The sequence below is a fragment of the Olea europaea genome, unplaced genomic scaffold (genome assembly GCF_002742605.1).
Source record: "Olea europaea var. sylvestris unplaced genomic scaffold, O_europaea_v1 scaffold65, whole genome shotgun sequence".
Lineage (NCBI taxonomy): Eukaryota > Viridiplantae > Streptophyta > Magnoliopsida > Lamiales > Oleaceae > Olea > Olea europaea.
In genome coordinates, this window is record NW_019264872.1 from 1,223,525 (window position 1) to 1,243,292 (window position 19,768).

At 35.3% G+C, this 19,768-nt stretch overlaps 2 protein-coding genes across 2 annotated transcripts; both read right to left on the reverse strand.

Annotated features, from left to right (window-relative positions):
- Window positions 1-5,698: 5,698 nt before the first annotated feature.
- LOC111390129 (transcription factor MYB87-like) lies at window positions 5,699-7,251 on the reverse strand. Its single transcript, XM_023015129.1, has 3 exons — window positions 6,977-7,251; window positions 6,765-6,894; window positions 5,699-6,685 (listed from the first exon to the last, which is right to left on the reverse strand). The coding sequence occupies exons 1-3, from the start codon at window positions 7,110-7,112 to the stop codon at window positions 5,920-5,922; spliced, it is 1,032 nt and encodes a 343-aa protein (XP_022870897.1). The 5' UTR covers window positions 7,113-7,251; the 3' UTR covers window positions 5,699-5,919.
- A 7,171-nt stretch (window positions 7,252-14,422) lies between these two features.
- On the reverse strand, window positions 14,423-18,133 carry LOC111390105. Its single transcript, XM_023015093.1, has 8 exons — window positions 18,098-18,133; window positions 17,738-17,830; window positions 17,452-17,505; window positions 16,026-16,711; window positions 15,779-15,974; window positions 15,548-15,688; window positions 15,352-15,453; window positions 14,423-14,854 (listed from the first exon to the last, which is right to left on the reverse strand). Exons 1-8 carry the CDS (start codon window positions 18,131-18,133, stop codon window positions 14,423-14,425), a joined length of 1,740 nt encoding a protein of 579 aa, XP_022870861.1.
- Window positions 18,134-19,768: the final 1,635 nt, after the last annotated feature.

Genomic DNA, 19,768 nt, shown 5'->3' on the forward strand with positions numbered 1-19,768 from the left:
GAGGTTGGGAATCCTTGCTGATTGGGTTAAATCCCCAGTCTAGTCTCCTTGTTCAGGAGTTCAATGCGAACATCCATGACATTAGTGGTTCGTCCTTAAGTGTTCTTTTGGGGTCAGACACTTAGGATTTCACCAGATGTTATTTCCAGTCCGTACATGTTTCCCAAGTCATTCACTCCGTTTACCCATATCTCTCAGTTGATTCTATTCCAGCTGACTCTCTGGTTCTTTCCACCCTGTTTAATAGTCCATTGGGAGGTGGGCCTGAGGCGATCTGCACTAGTTCGCTCCCCACTGATCGACAGATTTTGTTACGCATTGTGTGCACGAATTTATGGCCCGTTTCTCACACTTCTTCCCTGCCTATAGAGAAGGCGAGATTTCTTTTTGCTTTGCTATATGGGGATTCGATTGACCTACCCACTTTCATTTGCCAGCACATTCTGCGTACTTTTCGATTTTTTGATCATCAGATTGGTCTTCCCTATGCTTGCTTGATCCACTGCTTGATGACATCACTTGGGGCTTCATTTCCCAATGGGGTGTCACGAAGAGCTCTTCATCCCATAGGGCACACTATCATCTCTCAGAGTAGGTCACTGTCACTTCTTCTGCTTCTGTATTTGTTCTTGCTGAGCCAGCTGAGCTTGTCGACCCGATAGTGCCCGCTGATCCTTTAGGTAATTTACTTGTTAATCTCTCAGCTATTCCTCCACCTCCTTCAGATGTTCCTTCGTCTACTTCAGATATTCCCTCTTCTTCCACTTCTGTTCCACTACCCACCCCGCCTGCTCCGGCTACTATTCTTGTTGACCCCACTGTTGTGCTTATGGGTCAGATGTCGATTCTCATTGAGCAGAAGGCCCGCATGATGGCCGACATTACTCAGTTACGAGCTGCTTTCGAGCATCATACTGTGGAGTTTGCTACATTCTTTTACTTTTTTTAGCGCGGTATTCGGTGGATGCGCGAGCACTGGGATTATGAGTCTGAGGCTGACAATTCTGAGGACGTGGATGACGGAGATGATGATCATGCTTAGTTGTTTAGGATTCCCCTTGCCATTTGTGACAAAAAAGGGGAGTAGCATTGTGATAATTTTTGGGATTTGTAATGATAAAGTACTTTGATAATGTACTATTGCTATTTTTAGCTAGATTGAGTTTTGATGTTTTTGCATTATTAATGTATGTTTTTGGTGAATTGACATACATTGATACTGTATCTTAATCTAGTATATTGGTACAATGTTATGGCTATTCATGACTTTTTATCTTTTATGTTAACTTATATTACCGTTTCTTGTGCTTTTACACTGGGTATGTGAGTTGTGATTTCAAAAAACAAGTTGAAAGAAGACAAGGCAACTGTGAGTTGAGTCAGTGTATTAGATTGTCACTGTAGTTCATGCTATTGTAATTTGGTTTTGTCATAGAATGTCAAAGGGAGAGTTTGTTAGATTTCATGTTAGCTATTCAGTGAATAAAAGGGTAAAATTGTAAATGTTTAAAAGTTTGAGGTCAATTTGTCAATGTTTAAAGGTTAAGGGTCATTTTGTACATGTGTAAAAGATGAGGGACTAAGTTGTAATTTCGTCAAAGTATGCTAGGGTTCAAGCTATAAAGTAGGGCAAGATATGTCGTTGAAGTTTCACTAGCTGCTCGCCAAGTGGTCGCTCGAGCGACAAAAACAGAAAGGTCGTCGCTCGCTTCTTGCCCCCACTTCGCTCGAACGAAACAACGTCGCTCGCTTTTCGTTCGAGCGACGGTACTACCCATAAAACCATATTTTCCTTTTTCGACATTTTAACCTGACCCAAATGTCCAAATACACTTTATATAAATAAAATTCAGCCAGTTTTCAAACGTTCTCTCAAGAATTGAAATTGAAGAAAACTCTCCACACTTTGATTCTCTCATTCAATCCTATATTTGATTCGCGTAATCACCCAAAAACATCAAATCAACATTCATCAAACACCACAACACAATCTTCAAGATCCTTTGTTGATTTTTGGAGATCGAGGAAGGAGATCGGAGTCTCGATCATTAGAGAACAGGCGATTCTCTTAAATCCACAGGAGATAGATGAAATCAAGAGCCGAGAATCGGTGTAACACGCAATCCAGGAGGGCTAGGAGCCGGGAGTTGGTGCAGGATCACGCATTCCAGGAAGACTTTTAGGAAATTACAGTCAGGAGGTCAGAAAAATCAGTGTGGGTTGAGTCTGGCAGATTGTAAGTTGCATTTTCGTTTATAGTAGATTTCTACTGGCTTGGGCCCAGAGTTTTACCCACATTGGGGTTTCTCCATCATCAAACAATTGTATTATTTACTTTTCTGCAATTAATTTATTATCGGTATTCAAACATAGGATAATAAAGCATATGAACTGATATGGACAAATTAATATTTGTGACGTGTTGCAATTATTAATTGATTGAAAAAGAAAATTTCGCATAAACACCTATTCACCCCCCTCTAGGTGTTGATTGGGTCGAACTACGATATTTCAAATTTCTTGATCACAATTGAATATATGGTTGTTTATTTTAGTCCTAAGAGGCTCACAATAGGTCTAGAACACTACTTGATTAACATATGTGCAATAAATGTTAGGAATAATATGTATCGCATATACACTTTTTGAGATAATCGTGAAACTAAATGCGTTCAATTCATTTGAATTTGAACTAGAAATATATTTGAATCATGACTAGAATAGATTTAATTCATCTTGAAAAAGAGAATTAATTACAATAAATTTATCGATCGTTAAAAATGTATGAATGAAACTAGCCACGTAATTGAGAACTGAAATAGGTAATAATATGTGGATTCGTAATTCGATAGTCTCATTCCATACAAATACATAACTCGAATTTACAAGTTTTCGTAGGTTAATTTAGAATAATTACAAACCACCAATCTCTTTTGTTTGCTTGTTGGACGATACACGTTACTCATTCGTATTATTTGTCAACGATTTCGTACACTCGCAGGATTTTACCGAACAATTTACATAAAAATTCTCAAATGTTGGCGGTTGCTAACTTCTTCCCTATGTCCCTAAGAATTCATTATAATCCATCCAAGAAAGGTTATAAAAGCATAATATTTGTCAGGATCAAAGGGTAAGGGTAGATTTAAGACATTTAAACCTAAGGATAACTTATACAAAGCATTTTATAATTTATACCGCCTGTGATGACTTTTAATAATTAAAACCACAGAAATTTTTATTTTAAAGTCTCAAATATTTCGTGTTTCAAGATTCCAGAAAGTGAGATGAGAGTGAAATCAAAGAAGAGAAATTTTGAAAGCGCTTATTTAATCCATTAGTGATGAGAAGAAGATTTCCAATGTCGTTTATTGGTCACAGGATAGTGATGGATAGAAGAAGGTTGACACAAATTGTCCTTTTTTTTTCAATGCATGAATGTAATCATATTAAATCCTGATGGTTTATGATAAGAATAGAAACATCTACCTAACTAGCTAGCTGTATATATCATCTGTCACAATAAGTTGACTCTTAAGGCTTAAAAATAAATGTAGTAGAGACTTTAAGAGTCATGGTTCTTATAACAATCATTTTCTCAATTATGTCAACTGATTGTAACAAACCTTGACCTTGCCTTACCAAACAAAGTTTATGGAAGAAAAGTCATGACTTAGCAGTATCTAGTGTAAACTATGCATCCATAATCTGATACTTTCTAGATTATTTGGTTAGACTACACATTAATCCGCAGTCATAAAACAAATTATCAACTTCAAAAAGAGTAGTAGTCCAAATTTTATATGTTAGTATTTCTATAAGGGAATTTACCCTGAACTTTCCTAGTAAGATGGTGGTTCATTTGAACTTCTAGACGGATTCAATGACTCGTTTGAGCATGCGGGCTCTAATACCATATAAATAGAAGAGCAGAGAAGTGAACAGTTTCGTGCAACATTTATTGTTATCATGAAGAACCTGCTGCTTAACTTGCATTTAAGCAACTTGTAACTATCCAACTCCAATTTGCAAAATATTAGATAAATTAGTAAATCATTGCACAAGCACTTAGATTTTCTAACTCCATTATGTTTTTGGGAACAAACAGAAACCTAATCAAATGAATATGGAAAATAAAAATATTATGACATTAAAAGATAGTCATATAATAGTACCTTATGGGTTAGGATTTCGTACTTATTAATGCCGAGCTAACAATTTCTAGGAAGAACAGAAATCCTTTACTGGCATGCATGTTTTGAGGATTGAAAACTAACAAAAAATCATAATTATATTGGTCAGGGGAAAAGTAGTTCCGTTTCTTTTGTATGTATATCGAATATTTGATGATTATAGTCTAGAATGCAGCAAGAAACAATTTAGGACTTCTTACCTTCATCATCACACTAAACTTCCAATGATATTCTTCATAACTAGGCATCAAATATAGCACAAGTTCTCATATATTGGGTTTGAATTTCATGAACTTAAGGGTTTGGATGTCACCAACATGTGCAGCCTAAGATTGCACTCGCTATATGACCAAATAATAAGAGGTTTTTGACGAAGCTATTGATACTATTAAATGAATTCTCCTAGAAATTTTCATTTGGAGAAAACAAGAATTCCTAGCTAGGGCTCAATACCCAGAGCTTCTCCTAATTCTCCTAATATATATCTTACGGTTTTGTAGGGATTTAACATTAACAAAAATATTTGTGTGTCTAGGGTTTCATTTAAACAAGTTAACTTTTTCTTATCTTAAAAATATTAAGGTGAGTCCAACTGTTTGTAATACTGATTTTAGTTAGTGTCATAGCCTTCTTGAATTTTAGGACCAGACCGTTAGTGCCTCACAAAATCAACTGCTATGCATCTAGTAATACACACAATACCTAATTATGCCTAACCCTACTGGAAGTCTATACTAATAACGGTTAATATACAGTATTGTGTAGGTTTTCATTCGCTAATTCTGACAATATGTTAAATTTCTCTTGCATTAAGACAGTAGACTGAAGATCTAAAGTGGAAAGATTATATTAGGTACGTGTTCGACTTTAAAATGTCAACCTTATTAAAAAGGATAGCCCAAGTCCTTATAAATTGATTTATATTTTCGTCTTTATTTAATATGTATTCCCACAAGATGGTGACTCATTTGAACAAATCAATCTTGAAATCTGTATTCTCATTACATACATAGAAGATTTAAAATTTAAACCAACTGCTACTAATCTCGTACACTATATTAATTCAAGAAGACTCGTCCATTCAAAATTAAAATGTGTCTATTTGTTGAGTGGGGTTCAGATGCCACCTAAAATCTACGGGGCCTCGATTGACTGTAATCACGTCTGCTCGTATACATATATTTAATTAGGAATGCTGATGGCAATAAAATAATGTAGAAACTCAGGAAAATACTTTAATAGCTAAAGCCCAGAAAGTTGCGTCCAAAATGTCAAGGAATCGACTGTACTAGACTCAGAATTGCATTGGATTCGAGGAACCTGGTGGCACTTATTTTGTGAATATTAAAGCAATATCAATCAGAATACATACCTCTTATCAAGCAAAAAATTCAGCAATAATGGCAATTCAGTGCAAGCTTGCACTCGAAAAGCTTGATCAGTTGACGAACCAAATCTGCATTGACTAGTGTAGAATGGAGATTCAAGATTATCAGCACTTAAAATCAACAAAAACTTAAACTCATTCTATCATAGATAGATTAACATATTGTCATACATTGGAATGATATAGTGGCTTACAACAGAAAACATATTTATCGCACTCAATATTGATCAAACAGCAGGTGAAACGAACATCATGCACAATATGCTTATTAGGGGTTTTAGTAACGAGAATCCAACACTCTCCAATGCTACAAATATACATCTTCAAATGTCAATGAGATCATCGTGCCCCGGGATACCCCATCTGATCATCAATCACGAACTTCTCTAGCACTAATCCTTGCAAAATACCTTCATAATTGGAAGCACCAGCTGGAAAAATCAGAGAATTCATCTCATCCGAATCCGTGCTTCCAGCGCCAGTACTAGTCCCACTTCTCTTATTATCCATCATATCAGCATATAAGAACTCGAGCCCTTGTAAGTTTTCTGGATTGTTATATATAACACGATCAAGTTCACTAAGCAAATTGCTTTGTCCTGGAAATATAGACATATTCACCTCGTTAATAGTGTATTGAGCTTCTGCCAGTGCTCGAGAAGGACTTGTCTTAATTACTTCCATTGAATTAACAGGTGCCAAATCATCAACAGATTGTAGGTGTACTGTTTGCACCAGTGAATTGCTGTTAGGGTACTGATATTTCATTTCTCTACCAATCTGATCATCACTAGAAAATCTCCCTCCGAGCTTTATCAACAGCTTTCTGATAGACGTGTGATCGCTAAAGCTTGACTCATCCTTTGACTGGGGTATAGGTGGCAGCAAAGGTAACTCTGGCCAGTAAGGATTCTGGTTATCTATTGTGTCTGAAATGGTCGAGATTTCCTTTCCTTTAACTGTTTCTCGCGCTTGCAAGTTCCCTCTACGAGCCAGTTTTTCTTTGCGCTGCTTCCCCAGTAGTTTCCTTTTCAGCCTTGTATTCCAGTAATTCTTTATATCATTATCAGTTCTTCCAGGCAGTTGTGCTGCAATAATAGACCACCTGTTCATAAAATTTAAGGGTAAACTTTGTTATTTATTGACATAAAGAGTGATAATCAAGCTAGATTACATCATTTTACCTGCTTCCAATACTTATATAGAGGCTGCAAATTATGTTATCTTCTTCTTCAGAAAACCCTCCATGTTTAATGTTTGGACGAAGATAATTTAGCCATCGAAGCCGACAGCTTTTTCCGCATCTCTTTAGACCTAGTACACAAGAACACATCTACTTCAATCAAATGAATGCTAAATAATTGAAGGCAAAACTTTTGTGGCTTTCTTTCCTTACCAATTTTTTGGGGCAAAGCAATCCAGTTACCCCCTGTGCCATGTTTCTCGATATATGACTTGAGCTTGACATCTTCTTCAGGCGACCATGGCCCTTTCTTCACATTAGCTTTGTCACAACAAGGAGCTCTACCCATTTCAGCCTTTTTTCCCCTTCTGCTTGAGTCTCAAGAATCTCTCTTCTCTCTAGACTATGATAGAATTAATGTGTGGGTGTGTGTGTGGGGGTGGGGGTGTGTGTGTGTGTGTGTGTGTGTGTGTGTGAGAGAGAGAGAGAGAGAGAGATTATAATAATTGGAAAAAGGATGTACACGTTTTCTGTAAACAGGAGAAAGATTATAGTATAAAAAAATATAATATGCCAGAACGGAATTCAAGGGTTTTCTTCTTGTCTTACTTCGTCTAGAATCATTTTATAGTTTAACAGACACATCAATCGCAAACTGTTGATTTCGTTGTAAATATATGCCCAAAAGTTTGAACTATTTAGCCTCTGCTTGATGATCATTATAAAGAATTTTCTTGCAAAATTAGTTTTGAAATGAGAATGAGTGGTTAAAAAATAAGAAATTTTTTTGGATTTATGTGTAAAAATTTTTATTATGAAAATGTAAGGTTGAAAAGAAAAGTTCTTTAAAAATAATTATCAAACAGGGGCTTAATGAAATAAAAATTATATCAACATTTTTATTTTTACTTTTGAATTATAAATATAAAAAATAATGACTTTCAATGTTGAACTAATTGTTATCGTTAATACTATCTAAATTTAAAAGATAATATAAAAAAAAATGAATCTTATATCCACATATTTAATTGACTTAATCATTACATCACTTATGTGATTTGGGGAAGTTTTATTTTAGTCCAATTTCTTATTTTTGGTAATTTAGATATTTTAGGACTCTATTTCAAGTTTTACTAGATTTCTAGGTATTGTAGAATTTTATTCCATTTAAACTTTATTCTAGGTTTTTAGTATAAATAGGTTTATTTTTCTACATTGTATTACAAGACTTTTGAGATTAAATTAATGGAGATTTTCTCTAGAGGCTTTATGTTTCAAAATTTATCGAACTTATCGAGATGATTTCTCATAGCGTTCAACCAATCAAAGTGAGATTCATGGGTTGTGTAATCACGGGGTCAAGGTATTCCTGTAATTGCTATGGTTTCTTGGTTCATCTATTTTTCGGGTCGATCTTTAAATTATCCGGATTAGATTCATTAAATTTTGTGATTAAGAGGTCTACATGTTCTATTGACTGTGTGGATTGTTTAATCCATTGTTTTTTTACTTAAAATCCATAAATCTTATTGTTTGGAACCGTTTTGGGTCCGATTTCATTCTTCTGCGGGTTTTGTAGTGTTCGTTGCTACGTGGGTTCACACCAACCACACATCATAACTCACATTATATGGGTATGACATTTACTGGGGACATGGCTTTATTCAATTATTATAGTCAGTAATATTAATGGGTAGCCTCTTAAAGATTGTCAGCATGACCTTAGAGGGATTGAAAAAGAGAATAATGGTGGTTGAAGCTATTGACATGAACAGGGTATGCAATGGGACTAGGGTAAAATTGGATATCAGAAAGCCTTCACAACTTGGAATTAGGGATAGTATCAATGAGGTATGTAGACGGTTGTTGTTTCAATACAATATGAACATTTGCCCAAGTTCTACATTGGAAGTTCGATTTTTTTGAAATTAGTAGCGGATTTTATGAATGACAAGAAGTGATTGTTTTGGATGGAGTGGCTAGAAATGAAAGGAGACTTAATGATGACTCTACTAGGTCATTGAGTGGTTCTTCAAGATACTCTCATCAATGGACTAAGTCGAGGTGTCATATGAGAATACTGAGAATTTTATAGAGGATAAATGGTCTATTGAATGACATCTATGGAGACAGGGAAGGAGATAAAGTACAAAGGCGCAAGGATAGATGGTTGATGAAATGAGAAATATGATGATTTCTTAAACTCGTTAGGGAGAGAGTAACAGTGAGCGGGAAGATTTGGTGCAATCACCTCTAGTTTGAGGTGGCGAGTAGGTAGCGAGATTGTTGAGAATTAGAAACTCTAATTCTATACAACCGAGAGTAACCAAACCACAAAAAGAAACTAGATATAAGAATAAACAAGATTTATAGAGGTTCACATCAATATGAGACTACATTATCTTCTATCATTACAATACTTCACTATGATGAAAAGAAGTTTATAAAAGGAGTTTACTTTCCCCTTCTAAGCTTCACGACGATCTTACCACGTAGGTCGATTCGCGTATTGTCTCTACATAATGACAATAATTAAGATTCATAAATTAACAATCATCCACTTTAGACTAATTCACCATCAATAGCTCGTTTACACTGGCAACAACTCCTTAATTCTTGAAAAGAAGTCTAAATGAATTTGCACACAACTTTCTATCCTCAATCAAAACGGTCTACATCAATTTGTCAGCTGAATAATGATTCCCTTGAATCTTCTCAACTAGATTTCATCCTCAAAAATCAACCAAATTAAGTCATAATTTGCTAAACGAATAGCACTATGATTATCACAATGTAATTTACTCTTCTCATACTTGTAACCCAATTCTTTGAAGAAATACTGCAACAATATCATCTCTTTGCTAGCTTCGATCACAATAGTGAAAAGGAAAACTATCTTCTTTAGTTTAGACATCCAACTAACTAACTATGTCTTATATGCTGGGTAATGTCAAAGGTACTAACAATGTGACCTGTGACCTAACCCGAATGTATGTGAAATGGAAGTACTAACAATGAATAGATCTGTGACCTGAGCTGACTGAAAATGTGACATGAGTGTTCTAACAATGAATATCTGTGACACTATTCAACTTACTGACTCGAGTGTACATGTGTATGCATATGTGACCTGTTAGGCAGAGCATGTTATTAATTGAATCTCTTTGTGTTGTAACATATTATCTGTGTGTGATTTCTTTCAGTACAAGTGTTTAACACTGTCTGCAATTTCAATACAAGTCTGGCAATTCATAATACTAGAAGATAGGTGGTTTCCTGGGAAAATTACAACCTCAGTCAGTAAAAGTGTATTGAATACCATTTAGATGAGCTTAAGCCGACTACAGAAACGTATATTTACGGGAACCTATTTTGCTCATTTTCTAGAGTTTGACGAGATCATGATACAACCAAAACTGATTCACTTCTTCCTTCTGAGATAGGTTCATTAGCCAAACAATGAAGAAATGTGGTTTTATGTGACTGGAAGGTATGTGAGGTTCTCCATCTCCGAGTTCTGTTTAGTCACAGGCCTGAGATATCATGGGGAGTGTGATACACAAATGTATGATAGTAGAACATCAAAACTGAAGGGAAAATACTTTTCTCATGTGGATATTGTAACACATGAAGACATCAAGTCCACATTCTTCTCTGCGTGTCAAATGCTGGACTTGGATCTTGTCGAAGCTCTACCGGATGACGACGTTGCTAGGATGCTGCGTAGTATTTCCTCACTGCTTATCTTTTTCCTAGAGATTACAAGAAAGTTGTTGACAACTACTTGTTTGCCCTAGTTGAGGACTTCGATGCAATGAACAAATTCCCAAGGAGAAAATTATTATTTGACATTACCTTGGGTTCATTGAAAGATGGGTTGAGTAGGAAAATCACACATTACAAGCTACGAGGTATGTTGTTAGCCTTCTAAGTATGGATTTATGAGACTTTTCAAAGAGTAGATGGAATTGTTGTCACACGAACATCGAAGACGCATCCCCGAATCATGAATTGGATGGTAGATGAACAACCTTTTACTGTTAAGTTGGAACGAGCTGACTGCTCACAAATGTTGTGTAATATATCAGTAAGTCTTGTTACCAGTATACTGAACTATTATGATTACACTTTTGCATATTGTGATTTATGACCTAGATCCATCGGAAATGGAAATGGCCATGCCATACATGAACAATGTCCAGTACAAGAAGCCGATTCAACTGGACTTGTCAAGTGAGAGCCGTAGGAAAAAGAGGACAAAGAAGTCAATCGATAATGCTAGTACTAGTGGAAAGTCAGTGATCCTCTTAACGGATAGCAGTATGGAGCAGCCTAATGTATTGAACGACGATGATAATTTCGTTGATCCTCTACCACGACGTCAAGAGTCACCCCCGTGAAAAATTTCCAATTGATGAAGCACCATTAGTTGCCCATAACTCTCCAGATGAACCACACCCTCACAGGCCACAATGGGTTGATGTAAGTTGATGTAATTATTTTTTTGAAATCAGGGGACACAGATCAATGTCTTAGGTCACATATTACCTTTTTGAAATCATTGGTCACAGATCACTGCGATGAAGGTCACATATCCACCACATTTTCATCACAGAACAAATTTTCCTAAGTCACATATAACCTTTTTTTCCATAGAATTGATCACACTTGTGATGTTATGGTGTTATGGCAGGCATGTGATGATTTGAGAATGGAAATATGCAAACTACAGTCGGACAATAAATTGTTGAATAGGGAGCTCGCTGTCATCAGGTCACAGATGTCATGCTTCAATGATGTGCACTCAACAAAAATGAACTTCATTGTCCAAATGCAAGGTGTCCTAAAAAGTGACTTGATGGAGATTCGAACTAACATGCTGTTTCTGTTCGAAACTGTGTTAGCAATGATATCTAGTTCAATGGAAGAGATCATGCGACAGTTTAGTAAAAAAGCAAAAGATCAAGGTACAGAAGTTCAGGGAGTTGGAGACAAGGGAACTCAGGTTGATAGAGGCTCTGATAAGACCGACGAGGCACTTACATGATATTTACAAATTTCATTTTACACACCATGGTCACATTGACATGCCAAGTATTCTTCTTCATCTCCAAGATACAGGTGCAAACAGTGCAGCCAAATGTTAACAGGAAAGGGGAAGGTAAGATAGACCCAAGTGAATACATTGATACCCCCTGTAGTCTTCAACACCATCGTTCGATTTGGGGATCGGATATACACAACCTGATGACGTACACTCTGAAGACATTTAGAAACAAGTAGATTCCGTTATATCTAACGTGATGATGGCAACCAAAAGTGTTCAGATAGAGGTATTCACAAAGCCATTATTCATTCTGTACTTGTCACAGATCAACTACATGCCAATCATAGTAAATTTTAACAGGTCACAGATCATTCAAAACTTAGTCACATGTAGTTTCTATGTACGATATGAAACTTAACAAGTTTTTACAACAATATACAGGGATCCACGTGTCCTGAAGGTCATTTTGAGTTACTAGTCAAGCAGGTTTCGAGGCCAGTAAGGATATTGCAGTCTCCTTTCGTTGTTGGAGAATATAAATTGTTCAAACATGATGATCGTGTCATAGTTTTTGAGCATTTCAAAGGCGACGTTAAAGAAGTTGACAGATCTACGTTCTTGAGTTGGTTCCAGAAGGGTTTCAAACCCAAAAACAAGCACGTACAATTTGTATATATCTGAGAATGTAACTTAATAAGTAATGGTAGTGCAATACTCAATATTCAATTTCATGTTTGCAAGAAAAAGCTTAACGGCGATGATGACAAAATCAAACTTGCATTCGTCATCGATTCATTTTTAGTTGGTCACAAGTCATGATTCTACAATCTTATACACACAGAATTGTCTTTGAGTAGCATGGTACAATAAAACCACATTATGCTCTCACATATCCACAGAGTGGCCACATATTTTAACTTCTTCACTTACATGTCATTGTTGGTTACACTTTCACATATTGGTCACATATTCACATGTTGGTCACATTTTCATAGATTGTTTACTTTTCTTACATGTCATTGTTTCCTTTTTTTTTTTTTTTTATAGCAAATGGATGCGTGCTTCTACTACATTTACTAGCTTACAAAACATGGCAAGAATGTAAAGTTTAGAGCCACAACAACAAATTCTTGCTTTCAACATAAAATAAAAGATATATACCTTGCTTTTATGAAGGATCCCTAAGTTCTGATGTCAAAGTTGAGCTTTGTTAATGTTATAGCTGGTCACAACCTACCTTTAAGCATACATTGGGCTGATGTTGACCATATATTCATGCCAATGCTGCCCTTATGAATGCTTTGGGAATTTCAAAAAAGGACCCTGATTACCACGGACCTAACTCCAAGGAATTAAAGGTGTACATCAACAGTACGCTACCTCAGTAGACAAATGAGTAATTCTTGTGACATATTATATGTGATTAACTTGATAATTTTTCAATCATAATATTATTTTTTCACTGTTATATTGTAGTCATGATTGTGGGATATTTGTGACTTTGTACGCTTTATACATCCTCCATAACGGACGATGTTCCATTCCGCATAGATTCGATATTAACAAATGTAGACTGGGTATTGCTGTACTACTCTACAAATATCGGGAGATGTACGTGAAGCATGTAAATCAAGGTTTAATGGGAGAGGGGATGGTTATGGAATGACATCATATGTGTTAAGGAAGATGAAATTTTAATTGGTAGCTTTTGTGATCTGTACACACATGGCTTTTTGTATTTTTGTCGTTGTTTCTCAAGTGGATTTGTCTTGTTGCTATGTACATGAATTTTTTCGTGTGGAATATATAATAGCATCACTTTTCATGTTATAAAATATAGTAATTGTTTTTCACAGAAATTGTTTTGGTCAACTGTTATTTTTTGGTCACAGGTTATTTTAGATTGATATGCATATGGATGGTCACATTTGATTGATGGTCATAGATCATGAGTTGCTTTGCACTGGATCGTCGATTACGTAATTACAAGTAGTTACTGTACATGATCTTTTATTGTTAGAAAAAGTCACAGATAACATAATTCAGTGGCACGTAACTTTTTTTAAAGCCAAATTTAATCCTTTTTGCATTATTGGTCAGGGATAACTCTATTTTGTATCACATGTCATCACATTATGTCCCAAAACTGTTTGGTGATCACACGTATTTATTATTGGTCACATTTTACTAGCATTTAGGTCTCGTGTTCATCATATTTTAGTCACAGAGTTGTTAGGAAGTCACATGTCAATTTTTTTGCCAAACCATTAGTCGCATGTCTTTGAAGTTTGATCACATGCATGTGCATGATTCATCAGGTCACAGTTCCGAATTAGCAATAACCATATAATGCAATAACAGAGGTTATGTGTTTGACATCAGGTCACACATGTCCTACTGTGTGAGGAATAGGGATTCACAGCCAACTAGATTACATAACTTTTGACCGTGTCTAAATTATTGTATTAACAAACAAATACTTAAATAAGATTTTGCACACTTGAAAAAACAATGGTAACATATAACATCAATCTTGTATTACAAATGAATGTTTCAAAAATAAAATGGTCACATATATTCTGTGCTATTAGAATGTATTGCATTGACTAATATCAGCTCAATGAGACAAGACTGGAGCATCTCCTACGGTTGTGATCATGTCTTTCACAACGCCCACATTTCACTGATGGTTTTCCTTCTCTGGATGATCTCTTTCTCTTCTCAGTTGGCCTTAAACATCTTCGTTTCCGGTTAGGAGCTAACACAATTTCATGTAGCACTTCTTTAGGCAATGTCCATTCGCTTGGATTTCCAACAGGATAAATAGAGTTTTCGTATGCGTTCAAATATGCATCATGTGTGTAATAATAAGAACAGAAAGTATATGGATCCCTTTTTATATTTGCAATTACAGCCAATGTGTGTGGATATGGTAACAAATCAACTTGTAGCATCCTGCATGTGCATGTCTGTTTCTCAATATCAACAACGAAAGTTGTCTTGTCACCGCTAACAGAAAACACTGATTGGTTGGAATTGGAAACCTGGGAGAATATAATCAAATGGACAGATTACATCAATTCAAACAAGTATCTACCAAATAGCCACATTCTTGATGTGTATGTCACAAATTATATATCTGAGCAGGTCACAGTTGCATAGTTTAATGTCACAGAATTATATGGAAAGGTCACATGCAGTTGCAGAGTTTAATGTCACAGGATTGTATAGGAAGGTCATATGCAGTGCATTCAGATCACATATACAAAAGGCGTATAAGTATACAAACATATGTTATAACAGATGTGCATTTCAAGTCACATTAGTTCATGTAGCTATCGTATGAGTAGTTGTGATCATCAAAATTAAAACTTACCATCAAATTCTTTAAATCTATACTCGTTTTTTTGATCTCGTTCTCATATTTGCTTGTCAACTTTGTGAAAGTACCTTATGCGTTGTCTCTGTGTTTACAAAATCAGTTTTCCATAGTTTGCCGTAATGACTTCAACAGGGATACGATTGGATAATTTTTGGCTACCTTCGTGATTGCATAGACTAATTCCACGATGTTCGATGTCATTGTTGAATACCTATTTTTTGGCATATGGATTCGTGACCACTTTTCAGGTTCAACCTCAGCCTGCAAACATGTATTGCATTTAGTAATATCATATAACTACAATATGTAACAATTCCAATGTTTTGTGGAAAATTACATTCAAGTACTACAATACCAGGTAAGTGCTAATCTTCTTATTCATTGTGTCTAGTTTCCGCATATGATATTTGACCTCTTCCAATGTGTAAGCTCTGACAGTTGAATTGAAAGCTTGTGTAATGCTTTGTCCAGATTTTCCAAAATGTGACTTCAAGTTCTACAGCAAATGACATGAACATATACCATGATAGGTTCCCGGATACACATGTTATATTGCATTCTTTATACTATTATGTCGATCCGATACAAAACATAGCCCTTCTCTGTTCTCGTACGCCTTTTTTAGGTTTTCTAAAAACCATCTCCAAGATTTGTCGTTTTCATTATCTCCAATCCGAAATGCAAGAACGATTACACTGTTACTTGCATCTTGCGTACACGTTATGAAAAGAGTACCTCCGTAGTGACCATTTAAGTACGTACCGTCAACCACAATTACAGGACTACAATGTTTCCAGCCACGTATTTATGCACCAAGTGCCATAAAGTAATACCTAAAGCGATTGTGAATGTCAACCTCCAAGTTAGTGATCGTCCTAGGATTCTTTTGTCGAAGCATGTAGAAAAAGCTTGGTATATTACCAAATGACTTGGTCGGATAACCTCTTATCATCTTCAAGGTTTGCTCGCAAGATCTCCACGCTTTCGAATAATTTAAATAAACCCCATAAGTATGCAACATATCACTGCATATATTCTTCGGTGTGTATATAGTACAAGATGACGCATACTTGGTGTTAAAGGACACAACTATAGCTGATAATTGTTTGTGTGACCCTAGTACTACATTTGATGCACATGTGTGACCACCAATCTTCCAAATCTTAAACAGTTCCATTTTACCCCATCTCGATGCTCTGCATATCCAACTACATACCTCTTGTGAGCATCTCACAACATATTCTTTCTTGTCTGATTGTTCCACCATAAACTCAAACATATTCTGTATGGTAAAAAGTGATAGGTTTAACTTTAAAATATCTTTATCACAGAAGACTCTTCCTTCTTCCACCTCTCTAGCATCTATAACATGAACAACTGTGATTTCGTTGTCATAAATGTGACCTACATTTTCAATTGCTACTTCGTAGATATCTGATGCGATATCCTGCAACGTACATAACTCACCAACAGCATGTGGATTAACTGGCAGTGTGATAGATGGTTTATCTACTTCTGCCTATGCAATATCAATGATTAATGGGTATTTAGTAGGTTCGCGCTCCATATCCTTCAGCGTGATGTAAGAGAGCACATTGCTATCATTTCTGATTCTAATTGGAGGCAAATATTCATTCAGTATGTACTTCAATGAGACTACTACCTTTTTATGATCCAAATCGAACTCCTTCATAACTGTGTCCACAAGGTTTACATATCTGCAATTTCGATCTACCAACGTCAAAGAAGTTTGAGATGCATGTAACAGGCACACGTGCAAGTACACCATTTCTGCAAATTAAATTTACATTTTTTAGTAGTCTAGTGATGAAAGTGTAACGATTGCCACAGTTTGTGTATAAACTCCTAAAATAATAGGCATGCACGTTTTCCATAAATTCACAAATAAATGCATGGTAAAAACATAAATCACAGGTTAGGCATCACAATTCATATACACGAAGTATGTGCATTAGTCACATATACAACATGCACTTAATTTTACCAGTATTTTTATTCAGGTCACATTTTTGGAAGTACGTCATGTAAGAATGAATATGACTGCATATCACATGGGTCACAGATCATGTAACATAATTGTCTCACTCAGATTATGCACAGTAGTTCCATATACTGAGTGACTTAGGTCACATTCTTCAAAAAGTCAATCATGGAGAATATGAATTTCAATATTGTTGAAACACACTTTAATTCATTCATCACACGTATCATATGTGGCATTCATATTACATTACATACAATATGTGCATTGGTCACATAGTCACATATCAGATCATATGTCGAAGCACGTACCTGTACTCTATTTTCAGCGATGATCAGGACTTCTGTAACTAATGTTAGATTTCTTCTGCTGCAAATATGATTGTATTACTAAATCTATAATCGTAGTTTGAAATTCAATGACTATTCTTGTCTCCGGCGATTGTATTTGATTTACCGAACACAATTCCGGAGTATGTGACTCGACGTTTCAATCGCAAGTGAGATTGTGAAATTTCTCACCGAGATTAGTGATAACTGTTACCTGCTTCGTTATCGTCGGCGGTCGGAATATGTTTTCACGGAGAGAATGCAGAATACCAGCTGAATTTTTTAATTTTGGGATGTCGATTTTGTACTGAAATGAGTCATAATACAGAAGGGAACTAGGCATAATTTTAGGAAACGGCTGTATATATATATATAATAGATACCTGACTTTTGAATCTTCAAACTATGCACCTGATATATGCTTCGGTGTATACTTAGTCACTGAACTATGATTTTTTCCTTATGTTTAATTTATTAGATTAATTAAATGTTGGGCTAGATTAAGTTTAAGTTATGGGCCAAGTCCACTTGAAGTTTTATTAATAAGCTGTTGAAGTTGAGAAAAATAACATACATTCATAATCGCACTAGTACAAAAAAGAGAAACCATGTTCTCTCATTCTTGTATCCTTGTATGAATTATCATTGGAGACTTGATCATTGGATAACTATGGTGTGCAAATCGTAATTGTACATGTTCGAAGATTGTTAAAGAAATTCACAGAATTAACTAAATGTATAATTCTTATTATAGTTTTTATCTAAATACAAAGAAAATTCTTGTTATGAATTAAAATTATTTAAATTTTGCTTTGCAGGATTAAGTGAATTCCCAGCTAGAAGTGGGCATGTAACATTAAACAACTGGATAGCGGATGCATAAATTAGGGTTGGAGAGATTTATGTCAATCAGCTCAAAGATAGTTCATATGTTGAGGGGCATGGGGCCCTCAAAGGCACCTAGCACGGATAGTTTGCATGTCCTATTCTATCAACTTCATTGGATCCCAATTGTCTAACAACTACCATCAACATTTCTAGAAGTGCAAAATAATAGCAAGACAGTTGGCCCAATCACATGAATATAGTCTAAATTCCTGAAGAGAAGTAGCCGAGAAAGTGTTTGACTATGTTATGAATAGTTTTGTAATATTCTATATTAGATTGGTCACTAACACTATTGACAACAAGCCTAGAGACGAATGACCAAATCTTATATTACAGTGTCAATGTACCTTTATATTGGGGTCGACTGATAATGTACTGTGTTATAGCTGCATTTGACCTTTTAAAAACTATGGGTAAGTGGCAAAATAGGAATACAGGTTTATGCTATGTAAATCATGACATGACTTGATAAGTGTATATTTTACACTTATTTGAGCCTTCAAGTTACGTAATGTTTGTAAACGGAATTTCTATTGATTTTGCTTTTATTTAGTATGTTTTTAATTTATTAAAGATGTGGACGGCGACGTGGTAGTGATGTGAGGATAAGAGAGGATGAGAAAAGGGTCAAGAAGATAGAGTGCGATGAAACCAAAGAAAAGAGGAGAAAGTTTAGTTTGGGGACCAAAATGAAATAAAAAAAATAGAAGTTTTGGGACCAATATTGCATATTTCGAAAGTTCAGGGATAAATGCTGCAAAATTTACTATTCAGTATGAACCAGCGTGTTTGCTAGTCTATTTTCTATTCTCTTCATCGTGTGCATGTATCCAATTTAACTTCAGACTGGCTTTTTTCTGTTTTTTAGTTTTTGGCTTATTTTAAGTTATTTTATTTTATTTTATTTTTATCTAGTTTGGATGCTATGCAATACCTAATAAGTATATATATTTCTTTTTCTGGCATAGGATTCGAAAATTTCAAGGAAAGTTAAGGCATCCACCTTGCTGCAAGATGTGTGTCACAATTTTTTCTGTTCTCTATTTTCATAAATCCAGTTCTTTATATCAATATTGATTTGTATTTTGCGTACACAATGATTTGTGGCTAAATTTCTAGTAAAGCTAATAATGTAGCCTAGGGTCAACCTTTGATATTATTTATGAAATTTTGATTTTCAGTTGATAATTGTATATCATTTTTTTTCTTCCTATTGTGTTGATATAATTGGTTTTCTAATCAATAAATTATTAATTTTTGGACGATAATACGTTTATGGAACATAAAGATATACCTATACGGTTATTGCGATCATTAAATGGATTTCTTTGGTATTTAATGCATTTAGTTAGGATTA